We start from the raw sequence: 13,175 nt of genomic DNA, 5'->3' as shown, positions 1-13,175 counted from the left end.
CATGAGCCATGGAACACACAGGAAAACAAAGTGTTTACTCATGAAAACCAGTTTGTTTAATAATGACAAAACACGTTGACAGCACTCTCCAGCAATACTCAGAATTTACAGTTTTAGCATAACATAGCTGATTCTCACATGCTTTCAAGGGCAATTAAGATCAAAGCTGCTTTAAGAGACAAGTATCCAAATTTTAGTCTGTGTTTTATCCTGGAAGTCATCTTCCTCTTTGCAAAGATCAATTAAATCACAAGACCACAATCCGTTACCACAACCGGATGAGCCTGGCTGTTGATGCATAAACTCACTCCCTCATGAGAATCCTCAGGAAACACCACATGGGATATGGGGCAACCACTCTATCTACTCTTGTACATACCTCAAGAGTAGGTTCTCTGACTTGGGCTCCAGCCCCAAGCACTGTGTGCTTTCAGTGGGCACTCAGCAAAAGCCACTGACTGGTTAACTGACCTGTTGGCAGCTACCAGAAAAACCAGTATCTTATCACCAAAGAGCAGATAAAAAGAAGCTTCTAAATCAACTGAGACAAGTTTCTGCCTAGGATGCTTTGATGTGGTGACGCTCACAGGGTAAATAAGAGACAAAATCAGAGAACCTGAGCTGATCAGCTGAGTGGGTGCCTGGATACTGGGGGTAATTTGTAGGGAAAATTTAGTTGTTGGGGAACTAGCAGAGACTGCAATATTTGTAAGATATCTTTACCTACAAGTAAGTGATGCTTTGGTTTACTGAAGTGATAAAAAGTTACAGATGCCCTAATGTGGTAGGAATCAAGTTAGACATATGGTTGGAGAGGAGAAATGAGGACTCGGTAATAAAAGAAAGCTTAATGGAAACTATAGGCCCAATTGGCATTTTCATAGATAATAAATGTATATTTAATTATTTTTGTATGCTATATCTGATTTGTGATGTTTTTTAATATTTACTAAGTGTACACATCAAGGTTAGGGAATTTTTTTATTACATACCATTTTTAATCCTTACAACAATTCAATAAAAGAGGAAAAATCATCATCCTCATTTTGTGTAATGGCAAAACTGAAGTCAGGCAAATAAACTAACTTGCCTAATGTTCCACAGGCAGAAAGCCATGGGATTTGAATTTGGGGTGGTCATATTTCCTATTGTAAGCATTTATAAGACATGGCGGCCAAGGAAAGCAACTAGGGCAGGGTGGTGTTTTGGGAATGGGAGTGGAGTGGCTATTCCCATCACCAGGGAAACATCACCTGTACTCTTTCCTTTGGCTGAACTGGGATGGTGGATCACTGCATTTATTTGGATGATGAGCCATTATGCCTTCACCAGTAATCAGCCTGTGCATTGGCCACACACACACAAGTCAGACATGCTGTGATTTAAGTGAATAGCACATGGCCCTGAATGCACTCTTATAATTTAGATTTTGGAAAAAGAAAGAAAAACACCAGAAAATATATTAATTCTTCCCTGTCTTTTGAGGTTTATGGGTGTGCAGAGGTACTGTAGGTCCCATGTCCTCTAGTGTACCATACTGTCCTGAGCTCTAATTCAGGTCTAAGAATGTCTGTCCTACCCTCTCAAAAATATTTTGAATGGAATAAATACCTCCTAGTTACTGTCTCTTTCTTTTTGTAGATCATTTACCCCTTTGACTGACATTATCTTTCTTCCTAAACAGGAGTGGTTTTTATGACAGCATTTGGAAGATGCTGATAGTTAATTATTCATCTAATGTCTATTAAAAGGGAGAGGTGGTTAAAAAAAGAAACAGTTACTTGTGAATTGAGCTAGAATTAATAAAATTTCTATTTGTATTATTCTCACTGATGATTTAAAATATGCGAATCATTCCAAAATGTTTGTTCTTGTTTCTCTAGATGCAATCTCCCTCCTTTGTCAAGTGAATACACTAAAGATGTTGGATCCAAAAGTCATTTAGTGACAGCTAACCCCAGCATAATTCGGCAAAGGTAAGAGTTTATGACTTCTGTTTGTGACGAATGAAGATGAAGTCTTCTCAAGTACTTAGCATCTCAAAGGCAGTGAGCATAGTTCAGTTTGGGAAATCAAGAGGAAAACCATCTGGACAGGCAGGCAAGGATGAAGGGAATTGTAAATAAGGAAAGCAGGATTATGGGAATCCAAACAGTATTTTATGCTTCCTCTGGGATTCTGTTTCTTGCCTTTAGAGATGGTAGAAATAACAAGAAGATCAATTGTTTTGCTCAAAGAACAGCACAATATTCTGCTTACTCATTACTGCTACTTTTCAATTTGTTGACTTCGGTCCCAATTTATTGATTGGCAACTGTGAACTGAATTAATATCAAGAATAAAAACAAAGCAATGGCTAATCCATTACATTGCTTTGGCCAATCCATGCATGCTTTAAAATAGCAATATTGTCAGAATGTACAAGAATATGTGGTTATAGTATACTATATCACATTACATTATATTATATTCAATCATATTTGGGAGAGCAGTTGTAAAATTCTTGTTCTAGTATCAATTCCAGAAATCTTGAAATTCCCTGCAATCTGGGAAGCTGCTGTGGGAGCTTCGGCGGGGGCGGGGTCAGTCTCTAATTGATGAAGTGCATCAGCGAGCTATCAGCCGTTTCTCCAAGGACTGTTCATTGTAGAGAAGGAGGAATCAAGCATTGCTTTAGGTCCTTCTGTGTCCCTAGCAATTAGGAGTGAAATATCCAGATGTTCTGGGCCCAGGCGCTTGTCATCTAAATAAGTCCCATCCAAGTGAACGGCATGTGTGTTCACTTTTTCACAGTGTGGCACTACTTGTTTTGGTTCATAAGTATTCCCATAAAATACGTATCTAGAAATGCAATCAGCTTTTAATTTTGGGAGATATTGTTAAATTACCCTCCCCAAAATGTACCATTTATCTTCAATAATGGATAAGACTGATTGTTACCCATATGGAAAAACAATACTATTTGTGGAAAAAAAGGATACATTATATTTGACTTAATTTGCATTTTTCTGAATATAAGAAGAGCTGAGTGGGTATTGACTATTAGTATTTTTTCTTCTGTTTCTTTGTATTTTTTGCCTACTTTCGACTTGCTTTTAAAAATATTTTTCTATTGATTTATAGGAACTCTATATTATGTATATTAAGTCTTTGTATCAAATATTTTATTCTAGCCTGTTACATATATTTTAATTTATATTCTATTGCAATTTAAAAATTTTTATGCAATGAGACTTTTTAGTATTTTCCTTTATGGTTTCTTTTAAAAAAACAATCTTTCTTTGGATGATCTTTCTTACTCTGATGCTCCTCCCTGCCACGAAAAAAAATCCTGAATTTTTCTAATGCATTTATAGTTTATATTTAGAAATGTAATCCATATAAATGTATTTATTTTTATTCTTGTAAGAGTAATTTTATTGTTTTTCAATGCAAATATATATTCATTATAAGAAATCAAACAGAAAAGTACAAAGAAGAAATGAGAACACTTACAAGAAATTTTTTTATTAAAACAATTTATTTTTATATACCTATAGATTCACAGAAAATTGCAAAAAACAATTTACAAGAAGGTTCTACATAGTCTTTACCCAGTTTCCCCCAAAGGTGACATCTTTGACTATTATTTTGATTTGGGAATAAAATAACTTTTAAGCAGGAACACATGTTCCTTTGGAGGGAAATGAAACATTTAATATATTGTATCCAAGACCAGAAGATTCTGTTTTTCTACCTGAATATGTGGAGTTGTTGTAAGATTTAAAAAGGAATGTGAAAAAGAATGTTCAGAGCAAGATTTAGAACAAGCTGAGGGAGAGAGGAAGGGAGGAAACGAGGGAGGGAGGGAGAGGGAGAGATTGTTTTTTGGGGAAAAATATAAATACAAATGGAGGAAGGACAGTCAAAAATTAAATTTTGAAGAGGAAAGTAGAACTGTTTTTTAAGACTTAAGCTTACTGTGAAGAAAACATGCATGGACAAGCAAGAATCATTATCACTAACGTTGGTAAGTATTTAGTTCACATTTCTGTGTGCCAGGTTCTGTGCTCTTTATAGGTAGTGCCTCACTTCATCCTTAAAACAATCCTAATAGACAGGAGCTATTTTAATTTATGCATTTGACAGAAGAATCCTGTGATGTGGTGAATCTAGGAATCTGTTCATACACACAGCTGCTAATAATCGCCTGGGACTTCACCCAGGCCTCTCTTATTCCAAAGCCCATGCTCTCAACCAGGGACCATCTCTGGTCACTGCTGACCAACTGCTTTTTCTCTGTTCTCACACTACAACACAGAAGACTGTGAAAAGAACCAAGGTTGGGGGGTGTCTGGCTGTTTCCAGGGACCAGCCCCCACCCTGAAGCTGCATAGGGCCTCAGTCAACTCATTAACATGCAAAAAGATAACACCGTGGTTTCTAAAGATTTTAGGTGTTGTATGCCACGAAATGAGATCAAAGATCTCAAATATATATTTCAGAATATTACACCATCACACCCTCTCATCTTTTTCCGAAATCCATATGTTGCCCAAGGAGACAATAGAGTTTTCCCAGAATAATCAACATAGAAAACTTCTGCCACCAAATGTGTTTGTGTTTTTCCCCCACACACCAAGCAAGCAAGCAGTTCTGCAGCAGACACCAGCGGGGTATCTCCAATTCAATTCCAGCACTATCTACAGATAGTGTCAGATCCCACAGACTGAGGGCTCAGTCCTACAAGACTTCCCCCAACCCCTACCAGTCACAAATCTAGGCCTCTGGAACTTTTGACTGACTGGCTTCAAGTTGGGGTTCCCCCAACTCTCTTTTTGAGTTTGATTAATTTGCTAGGGCAGCTCACAGAACTCAAGGAAACACTTACTTACGTTTACTGGTTTATTATGTTACAAAGGATTCAGATGAAGGAGTGCATAGGATGAGGTATGGGGGAAGGGACGCGGAGCTTCTGTGCCCTCCGTGGGCACATCACCCTCCAGAAACCCCCACCTTCTTATCTGGAAGCTCTCCAAGCCCTGTCCTTTTGGAGTTTTATGGAGGCTTCATTAGCAGGCATGATGAAACCATTAGCCACTGGTGATCAACTTAACCTGTAACCCTTTTCTCCTCCCCAGAGGTCACGGAGTGGGCCTGAAAATCCCAACCCTAGAATCCTGCCTTGATTCTTTCCAGTGAACAGCCCCCACCTGGAAGGGCTGGTCAGCTGTCAGTCAACTCATTAAGATGCAAAGAGGTATCAATGTGGAGTTGCTAAAGATTTTAGGAGTTACAAGGTCAAAGATCAAATATATATTTCATAACATTACACCATCACACCCTCTGATCTTTCTCTGTGATTCATGTGTTGCACAAGGGGACAGTAGCATTTTCACAGGTTATACATAATTTTGTAAAAGTGAAAGTTTCTTTACTTTAAAAAATGTATTCAGGCCGGGCGCGGTGGCCCAAGCCTGTAATCCCAGCACTTTGGGAGGCCGAGACGGGTGGATCACGAGGTCAGGAGATCGAGACCATCCTGGCTAACACGGTGAAACCCCGTCTCTACTAAAAAATACAAAAAACTAGCCAGGCGTAGTGGCAGGCGCCTGTAGTCCCAGCTACTCGGGAGGCTGAGGCAGGAGAATGGCATGAACCTGGGAGGCAGAGCTTGCAGTGAGCTGAGATGCGGCCACTGCACTACAGCCTGGGCGACAGAGCGAGACTCTGTCTCAAAAAAAAAAAAAAAAAAAGTATTCAATGTAACAACATTTCTGTTCAAATCAACATGCATACACCAATTCCATTTTGTAACATAAGAAAAAATTGCATTTACAATAGCATCAAATAATATGATACATTTAATTAAACAAGAAAGCAAGTCCTCTTTGGAAAAAATATGAAATTTTATTGAGAGACACTTTAGACAACCTGATTAGATGTACTGATAATACCATGTGCATGATTGAAAGACTCAGTATTGTAAAGGCACCAGGTCTACCCAAATCTATCTACAGATTCATTGAAATTCCAATGGAAATCTTCATGATGCATGCATGTGTATATGTGTGCTAAACTTCAAAAGTTATGTAGAAATATGAAGAGCCGAGAATAACAAAGAAGCTCTTGAAGAAAAAATGATTGGCAGCGTTACTTTATAAGATGTTAAGACTTGTTAAAAAGCTATTATAATTAAGACAATGTGGCTCTGTTGCAGGGATAAACCAACTGAGCAGTGAAACAGAATAGGATACTCCCAAATATTTCCACATAGATATAAACCATATATATGACAGATGTCATATTTATATCACTGATATATCACTGATTATATCAGTGATATAAATATGAAGAGTCGAGAATAGCGAAGAAGTATAAATTTTTCAAAATGATGTTGGGATAATTAGATTACATATGGGAAAAAAATAAAGTAAATTAAACCTCTACCTCATCATAACTTATACCAAAAATTATTTTCAAGTGGTTAAGACTTAAAAATAAAGCTGCTGGGCCCAGTGGCTCACGCCTGTAATCTTAGCACTTTGGGAGGCCGAGGCTGGTGGACTGGCTGAGGAGTTGAGACCAGTCTGGGCAACATGGCAAAACCTCATCTCTACCAAAAAATACAAAAGTTAGCCGGGTATGGTGGCATGCAGCTGTAGTCCTAGCTACTTGGGAGGCTGAGGCAGCAGAATTGCTTGAGTCCAGGAGGTCAAGGCTGCAGTGAGCCAAGTTTGTGCCACTGCACCAAAGTCTGTCGAGTGAGACCTTGTCTCTAAAATAATAATAATAATAATAATAATAATAATAAGAAGAAGAAGAAGAAGAAGAAGAAGAAGAAGAAGAAGAAGAAGTAGAAGAAAATTTAAAATAAAAATAAAAGCAACTAACAATACAGCTAGGAACAAAGATGTAGCAAGTAAAACTATAAGGAATAGTAAGTAATCACTTATCAGGGTAGGAAGAGTATTGGGTTCAGGTGTGGAATAATGGGACTTCTGGATTGCTAGAAGTGTTCTTTTTCTTGGCCAGGCTGGTGTAACATGGATATAAACTTCATAATGATTCCTTAGGCTGCACGTGTATGTTAGATGCACTCTTCAGTACATATACTTTACTAAAAACGTAAGAAAAAGGTATGCTAGGTGATGGAGGACTATACAACTTATAGTTAATTTTAAAGGTTCTCGGTTTGCTTTTTTGACAAAATTGAGTTCCAGAGAAGTATACTAGAGTGTAAGTTCTATATAAAAGGGATCTCAGTGTCTTGAACATAAGGATTGATAAAAACATTTTTTTTTTTTTTGAGACAGTTTTTCACTCTTGTTGCCCAGGCTGGAGGGCAGTGGAGCGATCTTGGCTCATTGCAACCTCTGCCTCCCCGGTTCAAAAGATTCTTCTGCTTCAACCTCCCAAGTAGCTGGGATTACAGTCATGCGCCACCATGCCCAGCTAATTTTGTATTTTTTGTAGAGACAGGGTTTCACCATGTTGGCCAGGCTGGTCTTGAACTCCTGACATCAGGTGATCCACCTGCCTTTTCTCCTGAAGTACTGGCATTCCAGGCATGAGCCACCGCACCTGGCCAATAAAAATATGTGAATAGAAATATAGTTAAAGCCTAATCAGCACCACTGTCAGTGTTGTGAAGCTCTGTGCTCAAATTGGAATACAATGTTTTAAGTCATCACTTATCAACTTTTCATTGTCTAGAAGGGATCAAACAGGTAGCAAGTGCTGGAAACTTTTGGTTAAATACGTCTGAGACTGCATTCATAGCATCTTCTTCACGTGGCCAGCAGTATATGCAAACAGGGCGGTATACAAAGTGCAAACACTTGTATGTAGGGATTAAAATATAGATGATGCTATACTATCATGGCCCAGTAAAATGGAAGAAATGATATTAAAGTGAGAAAGGCAGTATCTATTTCTATATTAGATTATCCTATTTATATTAGATATTTTATTCCTATCTCGTAGTCTTCCCTCAAAGCTGTGCAAATCCAAGACATCAGTGGTTACCTTGTACTTTCATGTGATGAAAAATTAAACTCATTGGGCAGAGATGTGCAGTGGAAATGCTAATTTTCACAGCTGTCTCCAAAACCTTGATTCTGCTAAAAAATATTCTATCAGAAGTTATAAGCATTAAGAGTTTTCACTACAAAATTCTGTTAGAAAATATCAGTAACAAGATAAAACAGGTTTTAGAAAAATTAAATACACATATATGAGAGGCACACAGAATTATAGTGACAAAAAGAAAGTTAGAGAAGGTAATACTTATTGCTGTATCTGAAAGAAATTCTCGGTAAGAAGGAGATTTGCTACAGTAAGAAGGAGCTTTGCTACAGCCTTTGTTAGGATATCTTGTTTGGAGTGCATTCTTCTTGACAGTACCCAGAACAAAAAGATTAGTTAGGGTGCCTGAGACATAAGATTAGGAAGGGCTTTGCAGTCACATTCATCCTCTGATTGAATTTCTATGGGCGAAGAGAGGAGAGAGGTGGTTTTAATCTGGCAGCTAGATCTTTAAACTCCTTACTATTATCCTTTTTCTTCCTTTGCTGGCCCTTACAGGTGGAAGGCAGAGGATTCATACCTATCATTACCCTTCATCAATGCACCGTCTGTAGCCTTTCGTCTTAAAACATTTTTGTTCAAATACTCTTTATTTTATTTGTATGAATTTCAAGGATATACTGCCATTTTGTTACGTGGTTATATTGTGTAGTGATCAAGTTAGTGTCCAAATATCCTTTAAAATATTTTTAAAATCCATGATTCCCTTGATTATTTTAATTAACCTAATTTTTGTGGCATAGGTTAAATTGTTGCCAAGTATGGACTTTTGAGGGCATTACATACATATGCTTTAAATATGTATTGTCAGAATTTCAGAAGTGCGGATCCAGTTCTTCCGATGTTACATGTCCTCATGGCAAAGTCAGTCTCTTTGTCAAATTAATTTATTAAGTTAACTTTTTGTCAGAAAAGATGGACTACCTTTTTAATTCAAATAAGTGTTACACTATAATGTTACCCACTATAATCATCTCACTTCTGAGGTTTAATTATTCAACATATACAGTACAGGGAACTATCAAGAGTTTGTCCCTTGGACAAAATAAGGCACAGCTCCTCTCTATTTCTTCTAAATAAATGTTTGCTTTTGTTCAGGGGATATTCTTTCAGAAGCTGTGTATTTTGGAAATGTTTCTTTGTTTGGTGGCCTAGTGGCTTTTATCCTTTGGGGCAATGCATCATTATAGTATTTGGGATAATAGGAGGCATGACTTTCTTTTATGAAGTAGGAAAAGAAAAATTATGGAAATAGAATTTGGAAAAGAGAGTTCTTTAGACTGTCAGATTGGTCTTGAGCAAATATATTTTAGAAAAGTGTACATATGGAATTTGAAGGTCTGGAAATTTACGGGGAGATGGAGGAGTAAAAGGAGAGCCAACAAATATTTCTTGAAATCTACTCTGGGACGTGACATACAAAGTTGAATGAGATGACCTCAAACCCTGAAGTTGCTCACGGAAGCAGATATGCCCATGGTTGTAGTGTCCACTGAAGGGATTTTATAAATTTGAGGGGACCCTTCTGTATTAGTCCATTCCCACATTGCTTGCAGTGAGCAGAGATCACGCCGCTGCACTCCAGCCTGGGTGGCAGAGCGAGACTCCGTCTCAAAAAAGAAATGCCGGAGACTGGGTAATTCGTAAAGAAAAGAGGTTCAGTTGGCTCATGGTTCGGCAGACTTTACAGGAAGCATGATGTTGGCATCTGCTCAGCATCTGGGGAGGCCTCGTAAACTCACAATCATGGCAGAAGGCAAAGGGGGATCAGGCATGTCACATGGCCGGAGCAGGAGCAAGAGGGAGTGAGCGAGCTGCCACACTTTTAAACAGTCAGGTCTTATGATAAGTCACTTACTATTGCAAGGACAGCACCAAGGGGATAGTACTAAGCCATTGATGAGAAATTGTCGCCATAATCCAATCACCTACCATCAGGCCCCACCTCCAACACTGGGGATTACAATTCAATATGAGATGTGGGTGTGGACACAGATACAAAACATATTACCTTCTGAAATTATAAAAAAATGTTCTCTACAAAAAATAATAAAAACCTGGCTGGGTAGGGAGGCATGTTCTTGTAGTGCCAGCTACTCAGGAGGCTGAGGTGAGAGGATTGCTTGAGTCCAGAAAGCTGGGTTAGGGTTAGGGTTAGGTTAGCCATAATTGCACTCTAGCCTGGGCAGCAGAACAAGACCCTGTCTCAAAAAAAAAAGAGTTGGCATGAACTAGGAAACAGAAAAGTGTTTAGAACAAACGTAGTAAAAATCATGGTGGAGTTAAACTTTTAAAATTTGTAAATGCATTACTTTTAATTCAATAAGGGGACTTGATATGAGACCTCAATATTTATTTTGAGGTATAATCTGCATACAAGTGGAAGAGATTTTATCCAATGGTTAGTGCCTCTAAGTTGAATAAAGGGAATTGAGAACATAGAGATAATCACAGGGGGAACAATTGCTTATGTTATTTATGTGCTTTTTAAATAATAACTTGAGCTTTGAGGAAAATAACTTGGGTCCAAGAAGGTTATAGCAATTTATCTTTAAAATTGCGTACAACCCAATGTACACATAATATACATGCATGTTTCAAACTGCCTTCCTAAAACTTCCATATCTGTTTTGCTGTTTGACTTCTTTTTTTTTTTTTTTCTTCAAACTCAGAGCAGCTTATCAGTGTTTGTATCAAGGCTTCGGAGTCATTGATAGCTATTTATTCTAACATCTGTTCTGAAATAAGGGAATTAGAAGGCAGATAATAAAACTGAGACTAGAGATAGCAAGTAGGAGATAGAAAAGAAAAAGCCCCTAAAAATATGAATACATGGAGGTGGTGTCTGAGAGGCAATATTACATAGCGGTGAAGAACACAAGTTTTGATTAGAACGGATTTGTTTTCAAATTCTACTGCTAGTGCTAGTAAGTGCTCCTACCTACTAGCTATGTAACCTTAGTTACTTAATGTATCATATGTCAATTGAGTATAAAATTATTTACCTTGGGGACCGCTGAGAGATATAAACAAGATAATGTAACTGCATCTAGTAGAAGCTATTCTGACTGATATCCAAATTAGCTACTCAAGAGGACTCTCCTGTTGCAATACATTTTGTTCTTGGATAAAACATATTATTCAATACATTTTTGTACTCATCAGATTTAGAGAAATCTCCAACCATATCTGCATGCCCACCTTCCCACCAAAAAAAAACAAAAACAGAAAACGAGGGAACAAAAACCAGACCAAATGCTGAGAATTATAAAAGTCAGATATCAAAACTTAGAAAAGAGACCAATCTCTGGACTCACCATGTTAATGGGTGTCCCATATTAAGCCCTGAGAAGGAGCCTATTGTGGTTCCAGGTCAGTAGCAGCCCTTGGCTTCCAACAGAAGCAAACAAATTTCTTCTGGAAGAAAGCTCATGGAATTCTTATATGCTATGTTCAAACAAATGATAGCTCATAAGCAAACACTCAAAATGCACACAAGCCATCAATAGTGTAAATTCTCAGAGACAAAAATCAAACAAAAAGTAACAGATGAATTTAATGCCTGAGAACATATTGGAATTTTCAGATGCAGTAGATTACTAAATATGTAATCTTTATAGAAAATAAAAAGAATGAGAAGTCATTAAGAGAATATCCAAATTAAGTAGGTAGACTTGAAAAAGAACTAAATTGAACTTTTAGAAATGAAAACTATAATTGTTGAAATGGAAAGACATCAAATTAGACATAACTGAAGAGAGAATTGGTGAACTGGAAGATAAAGCAAATAATTTTCCAGATAATGAGGCTATGGAAAATATAAAGGCAAGACAAAGAAACATGGAGGATAGAATGAGAAAGAATATGCTAAAGTGGAATTGTGGAACTATAAAATAGAGATAAGAATTCTTTTTCAGAATTCATGATTAATGTGATCCATAAGTAAAGAAAACACAAAGTATCAAGCAGATCAATTAAAATTTTTTTAAATGCAAACAGACAACTTTAGTGAAACAGAACTAAAGATAATAAGAAGCTTATAAAAGCAGCCAGAAAAAAAAGACAGATCACCTGCAAAAGAATAATTATACTAAAAACAAACTTCTAACAGTAAAAATGGACATCAGGAAACAGTGGAAGAGTATCTTCAAAGTGCTGAGAGAGAAACTACCAACATCGAAATGCATATTCAGCAATCTATTTCTTCAATAGTTGTTTCAATAGAAAATGTTTTCTGAAAAACAGACACAGATTTTTTACCTCCAAAGATCCTTCACTGAGAGGAAATCTGAAGAATATATCTCAGAAAAACAGTATGTTACTCCAGAAAAAAATCTGGGATGCAAATGAGTTGCTAAGCATATCAATAAATCCAAACCATTTTATCTGTATAAAATAATAATTATTTTCAGACATTATTTTTGCAGATTTGTGTGATCAAAACAAAAGACAACTAAAATACTGGAAAATGACATTGCATAAGTTGGGAGGGGGAGATCGAAATGTTATTAGCTCTTCTTTCAGTTTTTTACTTCTTAGTGACAAGTCATCCTTTTGTCCTAAGCAGCAACAGCAATAATTTTAGTATCTTTCACTGTTTCTGTGGGTCAGGAATTCAGGAAGAACTAGGCTGAACAGATCTGTCTCATGATCTCTCACATGGTGGCTGGAGTTGAAATGGCAAAGGCTTGGAGTAGCCGGGGCTGGTCAAGCATCTCCCTTCCTGTAGTCTCAGGGCTTTCCGTGTGGTTTCTCCTTGTGAATTAGTGTGGGCACCCTCAGCATGATCGAATACAGGAAGTTAGACTGTTTACATGGCAGCCGGCTTCCCCCAAAGCTAGTGTCCATACAGAACAATTTGAAGTGCATGACGTTTCAATAGCCTTACATGGGAAGTGCGCTAGCATCACTTTCATCATACTCTATTGGTTGAAGCAATCACAAAGTCCCACCCAGGTACAAGAGAGAAGAGTTCTAGCACAGATCCACCTCTTGTTGGGGGAAGTTTTCAAGTAACATTATTAGAAGAGTATGCATGGTAGGAGATTTTTTGTGTCCATCTCTGGAAACTATAATCTGCCACAGTCTGCCCTTGAGTGACAACAATG

At 37.5% G+C, this 13,175-nt stretch overlaps 1 protein-coding gene across 5 annotated transcripts in view; it reads left to right on the top strand.

Moving 5' to 3' along the window:
• Positions 1-13,175, top strand: part of ST8SIA1 (ST8 alpha-N-acetyl-neuraminide alpha-2,8-sialyltransferase 1) — a 135,562-nt gene that overhangs the window by 84,511 nt on the left and 37,876 nt on the right. For all 5 annotated transcript variants that reach the window (XM_074006375.1, XM_074006377.1, XM_005570352.5 and 2 more), the window contains one exon: positions 1,884-1,976. In XM_074006375.1, the coding sequence (XP_073862476.1) occupies positions 1,884-1,976 (93 nt within the window). The remainder of the gene's footprint in view (positions 1-1,883; positions 1,977-13,175) is intronic.

Source organism: Macaca fascicularis, chromosome 11 (assembly GCF_037993035.2).
Source record: "Macaca fascicularis isolate 582-1 chromosome 11, T2T-MFA8v1.1".
Taxonomy (NCBI): domain Eukaryota; kingdom Metazoa; phylum Chordata; class Mammalia; order Primates; family Cercopithecidae; genus Macaca; species Macaca fascicularis.
This window is presented reverse-complemented; position numbering and strand designations above follow the sequence as displayed.